Raw genomic sequence first — 17,781 nt, forward strand, 5'->3', positions numbered from 1 at the left:
CGTCTAATGCCAGATTCAAAATGGGTTTATAGGTTTTTTGTTTGTTTAAACTATGCTCTTTGCGAGTAACTTGATATATTATTATTATTATTATTTGTTTTTGTATACGTATAAATGTTGGTTTTTACATTTATTACTTGACATTTATAAAATTTTGGCTAACAATAGAATTGCATAGTTTGTTGTCATGATTTTCGTATGTTTCTGTACTCGTACTTTTTAGTTCCATAGTTACTCGTATTGTTATCTAGAAGTTTTCTTGTTTTTTTGTTTTACTTATTCGATAGTCATTTATTAAAATTGTTGTTTGTTATCTTATTATTTTGTTTTGTTTAGAGTTGCTTGGTGTTTGCTTTTTGTAACTTAACAAATTACGTTTGATTATTATTGTTGTTTTTCTTCTCTCTTATATATTTGTTGTTTGTTTTTTGTTTTTTGGTTTTTTGTTTGTCATTAGTGATACGTTTACTTAGTGCGAATGCTCGGACAGCTTCTTGTACTCCCTACCCATGTTTTTTTCTCATTCTTTGTAGTTTAGTTCATTTTGTTGTTTATAGTATTAATTCATAGAACGAAAAGAATACAAAAAATAAACAGAGTTATTCGATCCCTTTCGCCATCGTCGTCGTTGTCACCCGTAAACATTTTCATACTGCATTTGTGCGCTCTCTTAAGTGTTCTCCATTTTCACATTTTCATCGCCATTTCTATTTCTATACCCAATTACAGCTGGATGCGCCACTTAATTAACCCATAAACCACATAATACTCTTTTCTACTCTCAACTGTGCAATTTTCTCGCTTCGCCTCGCTTTCACTTCATTTTCTGTGTAAAACTCTAATAAAATTGATTATTGTTTGTTCTGGATAGATGCATACAGACGAGCGCCGTATTGTATTGCATATATTGCTTATTCCAAAATCAATACAAATATATATATGTATATATAAATTGTAAGAATTTTCATACAAAAATTTTTTAGTAGGTACGTTACTTTAGACCTCGGTGTTTCTCAAATATATATTTGTTATACATACATATGAATGTGTATATAACTTCTTTGATACTGGACATTCCTGCGCGCTCAACACGCGTTACGTTTCACTCTCGCATTACTATATATGTTTTTTATTTTTTGTTTTCGATTTTACTTGTTGTTTATTTGGTGTTATGGTTGTTCGTTTGTTTGTTTGTAGAAAATGTTTAGCTTAGCCCCTTAGCTGGGCTGGTAAAAAAAAAAACCGCACTCCTTTTTGGTTTTGTTGTCAGCACTTTGTTGAAAGCAAAGCTGAGTGTTTCTCCGATATCGTGTATGTTATATAGCAAATGACGAGTACAAACAATCTTAAAACTGCGTAACGTTAAGTGCGAATATACATTGGGTATAGTCAAGATTAGTTGTATGTGTGTGTGTGTGTGAGTGTGTGGGAGGTGTTTGTAGAACTATTGGAACACGTATAAAACATCTAATAACTATGTTATACATATTATGTGCATTGCGTGTGTGATGGTATGGTGTGTGAGTGTGTGTGTGTGTTTCTGTGTGTGGGTGCGTGCCTATCTAAGCCATCTCAGTTATGTGTATTAACTACGCGCTTCGTTAGCAAATTGGTCCAAACCCCACCTGCCCCTTCCCTTCCCTCCCCTTCACACCTCTTTTCACTTTGTGTGTACGACGGATAAGCCAAGCTCTGAAGTTCCAGCATTGCCGACTTCTATCACAGTCGCAGGCGCACTTCCTCCCCTCCCCTCCCTTTCCTACACCCTCTGCTTCTATTTAAGTTCTACCCTATGCAAGATTTGGTGTTGATTGTTGGTTATGCTTGTGTTTAGTTTGTATATTGTATGCATATATAGTTAGTGACTTTTTTTTATTGTTTTCAATTTAGTGAATTCCCCCTCCCTTCATCTACTCGTAGAGCTCCACATTGCGTCGAGGCGAGCAATTGCCGTAGCTCAGCTGCGAATCGGTCTTCTTCAGTATGGACACATGATGAGTCGGAGCATCATTCGCGCGATTCGCCATCAGCGAGTCCTGCTTGTGGAGCAGGCCACGTCGCTGATCGGCAAACGAGATAACCGAGTCCTGTTTCACCAGCTGATGACGTCGCGGCTCCGGGCGTTGATCCACAAACGAGATGACCGAATCCTGTTTCACAAACTTCTGCCGTTTGTCCAACAACGTGGCAGGCGACACAGCCGCCGGCAATGCTCCCTGGCCAACCGGAGTACGACGTGACTCCATGGAGTTGTTCTCCTGCTGTGTGGCTACTCCTGCTGCTGCTACTGCGGTGGAGTCAAGGGGCACGCTGCTACTCAATGCGGCCACCCGGCGGGCTTCCATGTACGAGACAATCGAGTCCTGTTTGGAGAGCGAAACCTTGCTGCCATTGCTATCCTGTTGACAGAGCAGGCGACGTGTGCCGGAGGCATCGCTGCACGAACTCTCCTGCTTGATGAGAAACTGGCGCGAACCGTGCGAGTCCTGCTTGAGTAGCATCTGCTGCGATAGATTGCTATCCTGTTTCATCATCAGATTGTGGCGTCGCAGTGAGTTGTGTTCGTAGATGTAGGAAACGGCATTCGTCTTACGTAATCCCGGGCTGCTGGGACTTTTCCTCGAGCTGCTCGGGTGATAATGCGAGGACTTGCGGGTGCTGGTGGTCGAGGAGGCAATGGCCACATTATCGTAGTATCTATGAAGTAGACAATTTGTTAAATGAGTTGGGGGAAAAACTAAGGACACCTTAGGGATAACCCACCTGAGGCGTCCGCAGCAGCTGCGCGATTTGATGATGGCTGCAAAGCCGCGTCGGTACTTCTTGTTCACCGAGTAGAGTATGGGATTGATGCAGCTGTTGGAGGAGCCCAGCCATTGGGCCACTGGCATCACCTTCTTGAGTATCTCGAACTCCTCCTGCGATATATCCGAACCGAACTTGATGCGTGCAAAGATCACATAGAGCGGCAGCCAGGACAACACAAAGAGGATGACGACAGCGACCAGCATTTTGATGACCTTAACCTTGCTCTTCTGCTGCATGCGATCCATTTGCGCATCCTTGGACATCTCACCAGGAATGCTGCGTGTCGACACCTTGATCCAGATGAGCACATAGCACAGTGTGATCAGCGACATGGGCAGCAGATAGCAGGCAACCAAATTGGCGAGCAGAAAGTACAGATTGCCATCGGTGCCCGGTGGCCAGACTTCCTGGCACAAATACTGCGGCTGTGTGTAGGTGGAGACGAGGGCATCGGAGAAGACCTCCTCGGCGGGCACAAGATCGAAGAAGAGCAGCCAGGGTATGGTGGTTACCAGAGCGATTACCCATATGCCGATAATCATGATGCGTGCACGTCGCTTTGTCATCTGCTTCAATGGCCACCAGATGGCAATGAACCTGCAAGAAGTGCCAACAAAGAATTTTTAACAGCTGCTGCTGCGACGACTACGACGACGACGTCGCCTCGTCAAGGATAATGGCAATCATCAGCACTGTCAGTGTCGACGGTGTCAGGCGACGATGACGACACCGTTTCCATACAACAGCAACAGCAGCAGCATCGTGGGAGTCAAGAATGAGGCATGCAAATATCTTAGCTGATTAATTCGCACACGCAGGATGCCTGGCATCCTTAAGCCTTTTTCTGCTGACTTGTCGCTTTCCAATCTCCAGTCTATTGAACCCCAAACTCAACAGCGCACTTGGCTCAACACGTGGCTCGTTTTTTCTTTCTTTCATTTTTTTTTTTGCCTGGCATAATGAACTGTAATTTGAATAAGACCAGGCAATGAGGCCACTTTTCATTTAGCTTAGTGCTATGTAGTATCACTTATTATGTTGAACGCTCACATTCCCCCGTCCCTGTCCAAACCAATTTTCAATACGACTAGTCGACCAAACCGAACCAAACAAGAGACAAGAATCGGTCTGGGCCAAAACCAAATACAAGTAATTACGGGGACAAACTGGCTAAGGCTCAGTCTCAGTCTCAGACTGAGACTCTGTCGCCAGAGTCTGTTCTCATTGTGTATTTTTTGGCTACTTTGTGTCGTCTGTGTGGCAAACGTTTTGCTGATAACACAACCGTAATTCCATTAGGGGCTGGCCACAAGTTTTCAAACAGACGCTGAAAGCCACAGCCAATATTAAATTGTCATAATGTTTATTTATAGACCAAAAACTGACTGCGACTCTCTTCGTTCTTCTCTCTTCCTCTACCACTCTTGCTGCATCGCATTAACATAATTTGTCCATGGGATTCAGATCGTCGTCGTCGACGTTAGCGTCATAACTTAGGCGCGTCTTTAATTAAGTTTTGTGCCAAACAATGCGTATGCGATGCCAAATGCCAAGTGCAGAGTCAAAGAAGTCCGAAGCAGGAGCAGGAGCAAGAGCTGGAGATTGGACTTAAAATTGCCAGCGATGACGCCAGGAGGCAACGGAAGCAGACATTGAGACATAAGCAGGCACTTAACCGCAAGCTTAAGGCAAAAGTTCTACTTGCCAGAATATTTCCCCAGCCATGCATTATGCCCAAGTAATTTCCATAAAGAAATAACAAATTTAATAATTGGCCATAGAATGCCTGCACTGAAATCTTTTATGATTCCAGCTATAAGCCAAAAGAAGACAAGAACAACAACAAAAAAAAACCAAAATAATAATATAACAAGCAGCTAAAAAAAGGAATATGAGGAGGTTACTTATACGCACTGTTGACATTTTGGGCAACTCTGTCGCCAGCAGAAACAGACACAAAAGCCGCACAGTCATTGTGGCATAAAACCACAAGTAAGTGTGCTCACACATATTCGCATCTACTATGATTTATATGAAGCCTCGGGATAAAGGAAGGACAGAGAGATAAAGAGAGTGAGAGTGCAGGATGCGTATCGCATAAAACTAACGACTCTAATTAAATGTCATTGGTTAAGCAAGTGATAAGCAAAGGCTATCCAACTGAATATGTGTGTGTGTGCGTGGGTGGGCGGGGGATTTGCCTCTTAAATGCTATGGCAACAAAAACATTGCGTGCAGATTTCAGATTTGCAGATTTAAGTTTCATCTTACAGATAATAAATCTTAAATTTCGATTCGGTTTACGAGTTTGTCGCTGCTCGTAAAATACAAAGAAAATACGAAAGCAAAAACCGGAGACTAAAGCAAAACATGAACATCGACATGGACATGCGTATGTCGCCTTTGGGCAGCGGCTGACGATTTGCTTTTCATGCGGGTGACCAAAATGATCAAATGATAAACTGCCCAACTCTCCAGCCTCTACATCAGCTTTGAGGACTGTTCCATTCTGCCTTTGGCGCTGAATAATGACAGGACAAGCAGGCGAAGCTGTCGCTATGAAATTGATATAAATGAAAGTGCACATAAAGCGGCGTCTCTTATTATCCCTGATGATGTTGCTCTGCCTCCGACTCTGCCTCTGCCTCTGCCTCTGCCTGGGACTCTGCTGCCTTTGGCTTTGTGGCCACACGTCAGAATGTTGTCAAATCGTTTTACTGCCACTTGATAAATCAACTGTCCGCAGGATTTCTCAACTTTATGAGCAAAGCATGCTGTCACACAAACGTCTTTTGTTGTAGTCTTTTTCATTTTTATGTAGCAGGAAACACACAAGGCGAAGCAAAAATTTCACATACGACAACGATGCAAAGTTTGTCAAGGCAAATACAACAAAATATTCTATGGCCATTTGGCAATTGGAATTGCAAAGTGAATATAAAAAAATTGATTATCACACAGCCTAATACGGACAAGGCAAGCTGTGAACTTGATCTTGAGACACAGACTTAGACTCAGACTCGAGAGTGTGCCGACACACACACTCACACACAACCGGTGACCAGTTTTCCTAGGCAGCTTGCATTGAGCGTTCACTTTTGCAATTAGCCAACTTGCAACTACTACAAAACGGCGGTCATCGAGTTTTCGTAAGCTGCTATAAAAGCGACACTCGATGTGCCATTTGACAACAGTTGCAAATCATTTGCTTTAAACACCAAATCACAAAATCCTCCAAACAAAAATGTTCAAAGTTGTGAGTATTAGCGAAAAGCGAATATTTCGCTCGATATTTCCTCGGATAATTTTAATCTGCTTTATTTTCATTGCACACAGCTCTTTGTGCTCGCTGCCTTTGCCGCTGCTGAGGCTTACGCTTATCCCGGAGTCGTGGCCGTAGCTCCTGTGGTGCACACACCCGTTGTGGCTGCGCATCCTGCTGTCGTCCACACGCCAATCATACATCATGGCGCCCACTCGGTGCACTCGTAAGTAACTCGGTGACTTGTTCATTGCGCTTATAATTAATAATCTCTATCTCTTTCTCTGCTGTCTCTTCTGTCTCTGCAGTCATGTTGTCCATCATCCGGCTGCCGTTAAGGTTGTGCATCCAATCGTGGCTAAGCCCGTCGTTGTGCATGCCGTGAAGCCAGTCGTGCCATTGGTGCCCGTGCATCATGCTGCCCCCGCTGTCGTTGTGCATCATTAGAAGCTGCTGCTGCACCTCCCTCCCTCCCCATTCCAGCTGCCCACCTGTTCCCGCCCTTCCCACTGCCAATCCCCTTAAACCTTATACCTTAAACCAAATGCTTGCCATATCTTAAACCCATTTCGAGATCCCAAACAATAAAAGTTCAAAAGCCATGTAAAATTCTAAAGGAATTCACTTCTGCTTCTTTTTTTTTAATTTATGATTGTCAAACTTACCTGTCTAGTGATACAGCAATTAAGCTGTAAACCGATGCCGCCACCGAGACACCCTGTATATAGGGCACAAACTTGCACATCAGCCAGCCAAGCATCCAGGCTATGGAGGAGAGCGGAGGGGGGGAGAAAAAAATATTGAATGATGATGAGTTATAGAGCATGGGCGGGTAAGTGTTTGGCAAATATTTTGTACATCAACAATGCAAAAATTATGCTGAGTAACTTGCGGTCATGTCATTGTCGTGGTCGGTTCTTGTCTTCGCAGCCATGTTTACGCTTCTCGCTTCTCTGGTTAACGTTCAATGAATTTCTTTTTTCCCCAAGACCAAGACTGCGGCGTCCACGACGACGGCGACCACGTTCACAAGCATGTTGACGTTGCCACGTCCCTGTCGCCGACGTCGCCGGCGTTGTTTGCTGACTGAGATTTATGTGCTGCATATCATTCATAATTTGGTGACAAGTCTCAGATTGCTGCTGATGCTGCTGCTGCGACCAAAGCATCGAAGGCAACAAAAAACCCTCCCCAGCAACAATCTCAAGTCAGGCATTGTTTGCCAACCGAAGCCAAGCCAAGTCAAGCCCGTAGCCTGGCCAAGTTAATTTGTATTCTCTTTATTCTATTTGATGGAAGATGGAAGACACGATTCGTTCTGGCCATGTCTAGAACCAGCAGCCAGCAGCCAGCCAGCGTTATGAATTTATGCCAGCAGCCAAAATAACTAACTCGAGACACAAAAGGCTGTAAAACACACATGCCAAAGCCCGAAAAAGGGCTGCGAGGGGAGGAGGGGCAACTCCCCTCATCCCATTCCTTTCACACGTCGCGCGTAAAGTTGATGCCAAGGTTGATGACAGTAAAACTGAATTTTGCGCCATGACATATCGAATGGCAATTAAAAGGTACTAATAATAATGGCCACACATCATTAGCAACGACGCAAGTCGAGTTGAGTTGAGTCGAGTTCATTGTACAGACGACGATTGGAGTCCATTCCCATCCACCAAGCAGCATCATGACGTCGTTGTCGTCGTAGAGAGCTGCTGCTGTAGCTAATTTCCTGTCTCGTTCGCATGTCTTATCTGCGATTTGTTGTCGCTTTTTATTATGCATACGCACCGTGCAACCGAGTTGGGGCAATAAAAGCCAAATTTAATGTGATTTGGCACATAAAAATATAAATATTATTTGTGCGCTTTGCGGGTGCCCTGAACCTTTTTGGCCATTTTTCTGTTGGCTTGGCCCCCAACAAGGAGCAATGGACATGAGCACACATGAACACACGAGCAGCCGCAAATGTACAGAGGACATTTAACAGACATGGACAGCAGCAGCTTAAATAGATTTTGCTGTTTTCTGTGGGTCGTTATCATTTCATATTTTCATTTTTCTATTTTCTATTTCTACGTCTACTTTTTTTTATATTTTTTTGAATTGCTGGCGGCCAACCTGCAAGTGCAACAGACTGAAAATCGAATAAAATAGTCGTGGCTATTAATATTGTTTTTTTTTCTTCTTTTTGCTTTTTTTGTGCTTTTTATGCTGTGTTCATCTGATGTTGATAACTTTGATATATCGATGTAAAAACTTTTTTGTGGTCAGCATCAAAAGTTTCGACTCAAAAAATAGAAGTAAAGTTTCTGTTTTTTTTTTTTTGCACGATGAACCCAATCAAATTGAGCCAATTGACTAGATAAGCCCGCAAAAGTGTCAATTCGAATTAATAACATTATACGACTCGAACTGAGTTCTCGAACTGAGTTTTGGTCTCAGCTGGGAACAATCTGTCGTGGCATCTTACAAATTCACAAAGATTGATAGATAGCTGAGAGAGAAAGCATAACAAAACGGTTGAGTTGAGTTGAGTTGAGTTGAAATGGAAACTCTTGTGCAGCTGTAAATTCTCATTTATACGTTGCCATTAACTCTGGCGGCAGCGCAATATTGATAGAGTACGCCTGATAATTCCAATCGATATTTTGCAGCTTATCAACCGGCAGCCTTCATTCACGTCGATGCCCTTCAACCCGCCACCAGCAAAATGTCAAACAGCTAAAGCACAATCCTTCTTTTCTTTTTTCTTCTTTCATTTGTGTTAAGCCAACTTCGCGGCATCCTAGGCCAAGTTTTTGCCTTTGGATTTGGGATTTGCATTGTTTCCCCCAGCTTATGTCGAGATAGAAGACGAGAGGAGGAGAGAGAGAGCGGGAGTTGGATCTGAAAGCCGCTGGCAACGCATAAATTTAATGAAATAATCAGGCGTAACAAATGCGCCGTTGACGCTGTCGATGTCGTTGCCTGGACGAGGGTTCGATTGAAATGGGTGAGAAAATGTAAATGGAAATGTTGTGCTATGGTGGTTATAACACTTATGGAAAATGCGTTATTGTTATGATTATCACTTCGACGTCACGTCCTGCGGTGGCCACTACTACGTTTACTTGGTGGCAACGGCTGCTGCTGCTAAATTGAATACCACAAAGCATGACGCTCGCAGAACCCACGTCCAATCAAGCGTCTTAGCTGCCTTCCCTCTTATGAGGTAGAGTAGGAGCTGGTCCTGGCAGTCAGCCGGCGGCACGTAGCAACTAAATTAAAATACAATCAGCAAATGGGCGAGCGAAGAAAAATGACTTCATCATCAGCAGTCGCAGCAGCATCATCTAACGAACAAACAACAAACAATGGCCGCAATGGGAATAAAGTCGCGCGTTACATCGCGCATACGCCGCGTGTGCGGCGCAAACAAATCACGCCCGCGAATGAATTTAATGAAAGCAGCAGGCAAGCTGGAAAGCTGGCAAGCCCGGCAAACTCAAACTCAAACTTTAAAAACTCTGGCGAACGTGACACGATTTCGCAAAATGCAAAATGCTAAAATGCAGTCAAAGATCGTAATGATAACAATTTGGCATTGATAAGACTGAGAATACAATAAAAAGAAGAAGGAGGAGGCGAAGGTGCTGTTTTGTTGTCTGCCATAAAAATCCAATTAGAAAATGCCGCACCACGGTGTGTAAAGGATATGGGTAAGGACATGTAACGCTGTCTCAAGGTGGCATTGTTTCGCCTCTTGCCACGCGAAATCAATTCATTTCGCATTTTATTGGTTTTCCAAACGCTGAAGTTGCAGTCGAAGCGAAGCGAAGCACAACCCAACCCAGGTGAAACACACACACACACACACACATCGATAGAGAGTGTTGTACTCTCACCTGTGTATGTGTGTGTATACACTCGCTGTCTGCGCGCTTATGTGCGTGTATAACCCTGACTATTAGGTTGTCGAGCAAAATATTTAGGTCAATTCATCCAGCCGCAAAGAGAAAGAGCCTTGAATGCAAACAACCTTCCATTGCAATTCTGAGGCTCTCCGAAGGTGTGCTTAGATAATGACACTCCTAACTGGAGGAGGAGGAGGAGGTGGGGGTAGAGCAGGTAAAGAAGGAGGAGAAGGCCTCCAACTGTGACCAACACCTCCCCCGTCAGTTTTTCTTAGAGTTCCATTTGAAATGCCTTTGGGGCATTTTCAGCAGGAATTTAAGACTGGGCCGTAAGTCAAGTCAACACATAAGGACTATAAGTCAAAAGTGCCAGCATTCAATAAATGGGCCCAGGGCTGTCGCTGTCGCGATTTATTGTTGTTGTTGTTGTTGTTCGATTGTACCGAATGTGAATACATATACTACAAGTTGTATGCAGCTGCGTCTGCCCATATTTTGGGGGTCTCGGTCTCTGGGTCTGAGTTCGAGTCCAAGTCTGAGTCGGAGTCTCTGACAGTCTGCCAGCCAATATGTGTGTGTGTGTGGGGCAAAAATGCCCGCCCACTGAGTGACCCACTAAAAGCAGCAAAGCAGAAAAATGCTGGCCGACCCGCAGCACCCTGCGCCTATGCTGAATTTGTGAAATTAGGTCAGTTCTGTGTCGATGATCCTTCAGGCCACCCTCTCACCCTACAAATAGCGAAAGCAACAGCCCATCGCCATCGCTTTCGCCCATTGCCCATTGAGAGCGAAGAGACAGCGCGAGTGCGCACTGATACCAAACTCAAACACTCAAAAGCACACTCACACTCACTCTCACACAATGCAGTCAGCTCATTCACTTTTTCGCTGGGCAGCACTTGATTCGGTTCTTTTTCGCCATTCGGTTCATTTCGTTTACTACGAGAGCAGACCTCACACCACCTTCGACTTTTATTTTGTTTGTTTGCTTTCCAAACACAGCACAGCACATCACAGCACCGCATCGACCTCAAACCCCCTTTGCAGTTCAGTGTGTCTTATGAATACACTCACTACACTTTTACTACACTCATTTTCTAAGGCAGCAAGCGAGCTAGTATTTAATTGGCAAATGTTGGCGCCAGCGAGCGAGCAGCAGAGCCTAAAATGCGGCCAGCAGGTAAATTGATGTTTTCTGTTGGCCACATTTCGCTATTGTATCGTCGCAGACTAGGTCTATATACTAGTCTGGTCTGGGCTGCCCTGACATGTCATGCATTTGCAATCAGCGTTTGATTTCTGAAGGATTTTGATCATTCTTTTTTCTGTTCTGCTTTTTTTTTGTAATGTCTGCAGCGACGACGACAACGATTTGCATGCAATTTCTCAGCGTTCAGAGACATTCAGTTAGTTGACAGTTTAGTTAACCACACACACACCCAAGACTCTAACACACACAAACACTTAAGCTGGCAAGATAGATACAAGGCAAAAGGCAAAGTAAATTTATTAAAATTAAACCCTTACAATTATGCGTAGCCTCGTTTATTGGGGTCAAAACTTAAGTGGCCTCTCTCTGTGTGTGTGTGTGTGTGTGTGTGTGTGTGTGTGTGTATGGGTGTGTGTGAGTTGTCGTCGAGATTTGAAAAGTGCTTTTAATTAAATACAATATATCAGCAAAACGTTCTACGACTATTTGGTTGGTTGGTTGGTTGGTTGGTTGTAACAGCGACAGCTATTAAATCACAAACTATCTCAACTCCGACAGTCGATGCAGCTGTGCAAAGTTTTAACGCGGAATGTTTTCGATGTAAAATAAATTAAAATTTTCGATGTAAATCAAATTAAATTTCAATATCGATTTATGCAAACATATTTTAAATTGTTTTTTTTTCGGTTAAATAATAAATGTAATTTTTTTTGTGGAGTCAAGATTGAATTGAATTGAATAAAATACACAAGTATCGAATTATGAAAACATATGTCAAATAATCTTGTTTTCTGTTTTAATAACAAATTTTATTATATAGTATTAGTAAATATAAGAATTATAGCTTGCGGAATGAAATAATCGTTGCAATTTTGAATGTTGAATTATGCAGAAAATCCTTTATTTTATTTGGATTAATTCGTGGAATAAAATCAATTACTAATTATTGGTAATAAATGTGTAAATTAGGAAAATCATGAATTTGATTTAATGCGCGTACAATTTTGTTTTATTTTAATTTACATAATAAATTGTATGTCAAATATTTATTGAATTGCATAAAATCAATTATCAAATTATGAAAAACCAAATATAAATTAAGAAAATATTGAATTTGCTTTCATTTTGTAAAGATTTTCCTTGCTCGCATAAAAAATGTTGTTGGTATTGATTTAATTTTGCTCAAATAATATATTAAAACTAATTAGTGAATATAAAATTAAGAGATTTTGGTAACTGAAATGTAATTTACAAAAATCATGAAATTTACAAAAATTTAAATTTAAATTTCGTATAAAAATCTATCAGATATTATGTTTGTTTTATTTGTAAATTCATTTAGATTAAAGAAAAGAAATAGTATTTAATGAAATTCTTAAAGAATTATTCTCACTTAAAATGTAAGTTAAGAAAATCCTGAATTTGTGTAGATTTCTTAAAGGTTTTCTTTGCACACACAACTAAAATACTGTTAAGGTAATTAGCTAATACTACGTTATTTTTTATGTTAGGCATGAATTTAAATTTTCGTTTTAACAATCAATAAATAAATCAATAAATATTAACACAATTGCCTTAATAACTTTAATGACTTAAATTATATAGATCATTACGCCAAAAGGAAGATAATTATCTCACATTAATCAAATATGTTGTGTATCGATTCGTGAATATGCATAATAATAAATCTTGTTTAATTAGCGCTTTAAATAATGTATTTATTCGATATAAATCTTGACAATTTGAGCAGCTTTAAATACTATATGCATGTTTTACTCAATCACAGACATTTCGCTTCATATTTGATTTCATTTATTGATGTTTCGACACGATATGCCATACACGATGAGAATCACATCCTTTCTTTGACCCCATTTCAGGCTAGCGGGATTTTGTGTATTAAACGAAATTTATTTATTGGATTTTATTCCCTAGTCAGTGATTTTGTACATATATGTATATGGTATGTTATCTATCCGCTGTCCACATAAATAAATAAAACCATAAAAATATAAATTCCCAAAATGAACTAACATCGGGGCGACAAAACAGTCTAAGCTCTCTATAATGACCATGAAAGTCGAAAAGGAAAAGCTAAAAAATAAACTAATTAACGAAACTAATTACTGCCCAGCTATGTTACTAGAATAAGAATTAATTATAGCTCAGACTGCTTTCTTTGTCTTTGACAGTTTAAGCTGTCGAATTGCAAACACATCAATCGGCATTAATTGCTTTCAAAAGCGAGACAAAAAACAATAAGGGAAATTCATGCTAGACTAACTGAAAACAGAACGGTAAGTGACATGCAACGTGTGGCAGGCAGGTTCGACATAATGCCGAGATATGTTAGCTGCTGCCAAAACGGATACGGCTAGATGAACTCATTCGTGTCGGACTTGTTTCCTGCCATATCATTTACAAGGCTATAAAAACTGATGGCAATTGCATAAGCATACGATATCAGTGATAGAGTCCAAGGAGAAGTAGGAGGAGGGGCCCCATAAAACTGACGATAATGCACGATAATATATCAGAACGTTTAGTTAATTTCAACATTGCCACGCGAGCACTCGAACTTTTATTTGTTGTCGAATTCGTAGTCGTAGTCGTCGTCGTCGTATTCGTTCTCGTTCACGTTCTCGTTGTCGTATGTTATTTGGTTATTCGGTGTTGTATTCGTATTCATGCTGCCATTAGCATTAAGCTTTATACTCCTTGTCGACAAATTGCGCATACGCCACGTGTCGTTGGCCGGCCCGTAATCCATGTCTCGATTAATTGCTAAACATAAATTCAACTAATAAGAGCATAAGTATAAGCGAAAAAGAACACACAAGCAAAGGCGAGGCGAAGCAAAAAAGGAAAGAAAACTCGCGCTAATGGCGTTAATGAGCAGTATATAAATCTCGTCGCCTCTAACGTATTAAGCAAAACAAATGTTAACGTATTTAAAAACAAGTAAGGAATCCATAGTCGAGTGTGCTCGACTTTGAGATACCCGGTACCCATTTTCAATAGAATCAAAATTGTGTGCTGGCGGTATTATTGTTAAAATGTACCAAAAATAGTAAAATATACCAAATGCTGTATTTGGTATATCGCTAAAACCTAAAAATTTGCAATATTTATATAAAGAAAAACTACTAAATTGTACCAAAAGCTATATTCAGTAAGTCGATATACTACTACATTAAAAATATACCATGGACTAAAATATTTTCCGGATTTTCAACAAACGATTTAATATCCCGACAACTGCCCTAGTAGTCACATTAAATTATTTTTTGAAATATTTCTAAGTTTTTTATCTAATTGCTACAAATTTTTAGAACTGTAAACTTTAACTTTATAGCTACTCTTGCAATTAATTTTTTTTCGATTTCTAGGGATAATAGAAAGTAATCCAAACATCCGAAACAAACTTTATCTTCGTGGAAGAATATAAAATAATAAAAAATTTTGCACTATCTCTTATAGTCTCAGAGATCTAGGTTCATGCGGACAGAAAGACGGACATGGCTTTATCCTCTCGGGTAATGATGCTGATCAAGGATATCCAAATAGTGCATCCTATTCCTGTTAGCACAAAGTTAAAATACCCTTCTCCCAAATAGGTACCGGGTACAAAAAAAGGAACTAAGCATGTGTTTACTTACGCACAAAGATGTTGCCAATGAGCGTGGCTGGGAGACAGAAGACAATCACCAGAATATCAGCGATGGCCAGGTTAACGATGAAGTAGTTGGTAACAGTGCGCATACGAGGAGCACGCAACACGACGGCAATCACGAAGCTGTTGCCAATGAGTCCAACGAGGAACACTAGAATATATGCCACACAATAGACAATGGACATGGCCAGCGAATGGCGATAGAGCGGATCGAAGCCAAAGTCGCCGTTGCCATCCAATTGCTCCCAGCGCAGCACGCTATCATTGTACGATTTGGTGGCAGCCACCGAGATGAGACTCGTTGTGGCCGGCGACATGCTCAAGAGATTCGCATAGTAGGTGGATGAGGTGGCGTCTGGCATGGAGGCGGCGCCAGGTAAGGCATGGACAGCCTGCATCGTTGAGACAACAGCCAACTGGGAAGATGATGTTGTGGTCGTTGTGGCTGACATGCTCGCTATCAAGGAGCTGGCGGCTGGCGCCACCGTTGCGGTCGCCGTGGTCAGGACGGCAGCCAAAAGTGTATCCGTAATGGGGCCGTTATTCAATTTAATAGCACTCGATGTGCTCGAGAAGCTGCTGCCACTGTCAAACGCATTACCATTGCCATTTAGATTTAGATTTCCATTTGCATTGCCACTGTCACCGCTAGTGGTATCAACATTGTTGCTGTCGTTGACGCTGCTTAGCAAATCGTTGAAATTCAAGAGATTCTGCAAATCGACGAAATTATGCGTGAAATTATTAGAGCTCTCTACGTGGCCGGCATCGTCCTGCTGCCAGTGTTGCCTGTCCGGGTCTGCGGTTGGCGTTGTGTTGTCCCTTGTTATGCTGGTTAATGTGCCTCCCACTCCTCCAGCTACTCCAGCATCTCCTATTTCATTTCCTCCCACTCCAGCTGTCGTCGTCGTTGTCGCCGGCAAGTCGCCAGCGTGGCTGCGATGCTTACGCTTGCGGATCCGCCCGTTGCCCGCTGCCATCATCTGGCCTGACAAATCTCGACAATTTCCGCTGTCGCCCTTGATTAGAGTCTGTTAATATTGAAAGTGACTATTTACTACTATTGTTGATGGTCACTCCCTCTCTCTTTGCGTTAGCGCGTTCTTAAAAAAAGTCTATAAAATTGGCTTCACTTGGCATGCTTAAAGTTATGTTCCATTTGCAGAGCTTAGAGTTGGGTTGATGTTGTTTTGGGTTACTTGGATATGTAGATATTTTCGTGGCTATTTCAAATTAAGCAAACATTCAATTAACTTTTGCACAATAAAGTTTTAAGCGTAACACTCTCAATGTGTGTGTGTGTGTGTGTGTGTTGTTGCACAACACTTGCAATTTCAAACGCTTGCCAAGGTTGATGTGCATTTCCACACAGCAGAAAATATTTGTAAGCAACGTAAAATACAGCAAATAGAACAATTTGTTGCCATTGTTGGCAGGTTTTGAGGTTTGAGTTTGAGTTTTGTGTGTGTGTGTGAGTTCTCTGTGTTGTGTTTGTGTTTGAGTTTGAGTTTTTGACGTTGCCTTGGGGCGGCGCATTACGAAAACTCTCTGCTCGAAACCAAGGACTTGTGTGCATATTTTAGATAAGGCCAAATGTTGACTGCCCTGGACACATGGTTAGCGGGTAGCATTGAACGCGCCCAAAAGCAAACGACCATCAAAAGCGGACGGCGGACTTCGGACGGCGGAGGCTGAGAAGCCAAAGCCAAAGCCAAAGCCTGTAGCCGAAGCCGAAGCTGTAGCTGTAGCTGAGCCATCTCAGGGACAGGGACATGGCCAAACATTCACACATGCGCAGCGCGTCCATTATTAACTAATTGAAATGTCATTATTCTTATTATTGTTGTTGTCGTTGTTGTTGGTTCGCTTTTTTTTTACAGCGTGCAGCTTGCACTTTGACCTCAAAAGAATGAAATGAAACGAAAGAAATCGAACAATCGAACACTCAATGGATAACATAAAATTCCATTAAGCACAACTGCCAAGCACACGAAACACTTCGATTTCAACTTCGAATTTTGGCACTGACAAAAATACCAATTGCCAAACAAAACATGAACGAACGCTTGGCTCGTTTTTGTTATTACTTTATTTTTGAATGGAAACGAAAATTGTCCTGAGCTGTGCGTCAATTGGGAGTGCCAACTGTTCAAATGTTCAACTGTTTGGGGGCGAACATCATCAGACAAACTGACGACAAAAGACCCATTAAGTGAATTCGAGAATTCGAAAGCGAGCGTGAAAGTGCTTCAAATTTAATTGTGCTTACATGCTGTGAGTGAGTCCTGGCATCCGCTTGCCCAATGGCCCACAACAACTAACAAACAAACAAAAAAAAAAAAAACGAAATGAAAACCACAAGTGGAAAGTGTGACAAGCTGTTTACAAATTGTTGGAGGCCAAGACGCAGCACTAATTAAGTTGCTCGGGTCATTTGGGTTAAATGCGCCAGCCAAGTGTTAACTGCAACTTTAAGCCACCTGCAGCAACTTCACACACACACACACATGCACTGAGAGACTCCCACACAGACACACACACGTATCTCTCGGTGAACCTACACAATCACAATATTTGGACACTACGCGTGGTCGTTTCCGTGTTTTGTTGCATGGGCGGCCATGTGTTTGGTCACCTTTTTGGGGTGTCGCCTATGCCCCCGAGTTCCGACCGAGTTGTTAACGGTTTCGTGTCTAACGGAACACTGCTGCAAATGCTGCACGTCCAGCTCGTTTTTGTGTTTGTGGCACTCACAGAGCTATCTGGCACGACAGACACAACAACGATAACACAACACAGCGCGACACAACCGACACCCGACTCGGACTCGGATTCGGACTCGATTCTCGGTGGCGTCGCGTCGTGCTTTGCCTGCAACGATGCCACAACGACTGAAATGTAGGTCCTTGTTGCCAAACCGCGCCCGCCTTTGGCTGCC

The 17,781-nt window shown here is 42.0% G+C and overlaps 2 protein-coding genes across 2 annotated transcripts; one reads left to right on the forward strand and one right to left on the reverse strand.

The window, feature by feature from the left end:
• Window positions 1–1,056: 1,056 nt before the first annotated feature.
• On the reverse strand, window positions 1,057–17,559 carry LOC132787239 (neuropeptide SIFamide receptor). Its single transcript, XM_060794170.1, has 5 exons — window positions 17,405–17,559; window positions 14,830–16,066; window positions 6,736–6,835; window positions 2,764–3,405; window positions 1,057–2,697 (listed from the first exon to the last, which is right to left on the reverse strand). Exons 2-5 carry the CDS (start codon window positions 15,824–15,826, stop codon window positions 1,911–1,913), a joined length of 2,526 nt encoding a protein of 841 aa, XP_060650153.1. The 5' UTR covers window positions 15,827–16,066; window positions 17,405–17,559; the 3' UTR covers window positions 1,057–1,910.
• Window positions 5,628–6,684, forward strand: LOC132787248 (cuticle protein 63). The gene is made up of 3 exons (XM_060794179.1): window positions 5,628–6,064; window positions 6,145–6,296; window positions 6,379–6,684. Exons 1-3 carry the CDS (start codon window positions 6,053–6,055, stop codon window positions 6,515–6,517), a joined length of 303 nt encoding a protein of 100 aa, XP_060650162.1. The 5' UTR covers window positions 5,628–6,052; the 3' UTR covers window positions 6,518–6,684.
• Window positions 17,560–17,781: the final 222 nt, after the last annotated feature.

The sequence above is a fragment of the Drosophila nasuta genome, chromosome 2R (assembly GCF_023558535.2).
Source record: "Drosophila nasuta strain 15112-1781.00 chromosome 2R, ASM2355853v1, whole genome shotgun sequence".
NCBI classification, from domain to species: Eukaryota; Metazoa; Arthropoda; class Insecta; order Diptera; family Drosophilidae; genus Drosophila; species Drosophila nasuta.

Coding starts and splice junctions, on each gene's coding strand:
- LOC132787248 (XM_060794179.1), top strand. Junction 6,297..6,378: donor GGCGCCCACTCGGTGCACTC/GTAAGTAACTCG, acceptor CTGTCTCTGCAG/TCATGTTGTCCATCATCCGG.
- LOC132787239 (XM_060794170.1), bottom strand. CDS start 15,826: ATGATGGCAGCGGGCAACGGGCGGATCCGCAAGCGTAAGCATCGCAGC. Junction 3,406..6,735: donor ATTGCTGTATCACTAGACAG/GTAAGTTTGACA, acceptor CACTTCTTGCAG/GTTCATTGCCATCTGGTGGC. Junction 2,698..2,763: donor AGCTGCTGCGGACGCCTCAG/GTGGGTTATCCC, acceptor TCTACTTCATAG/ATACTACGATAATGTGGCCA.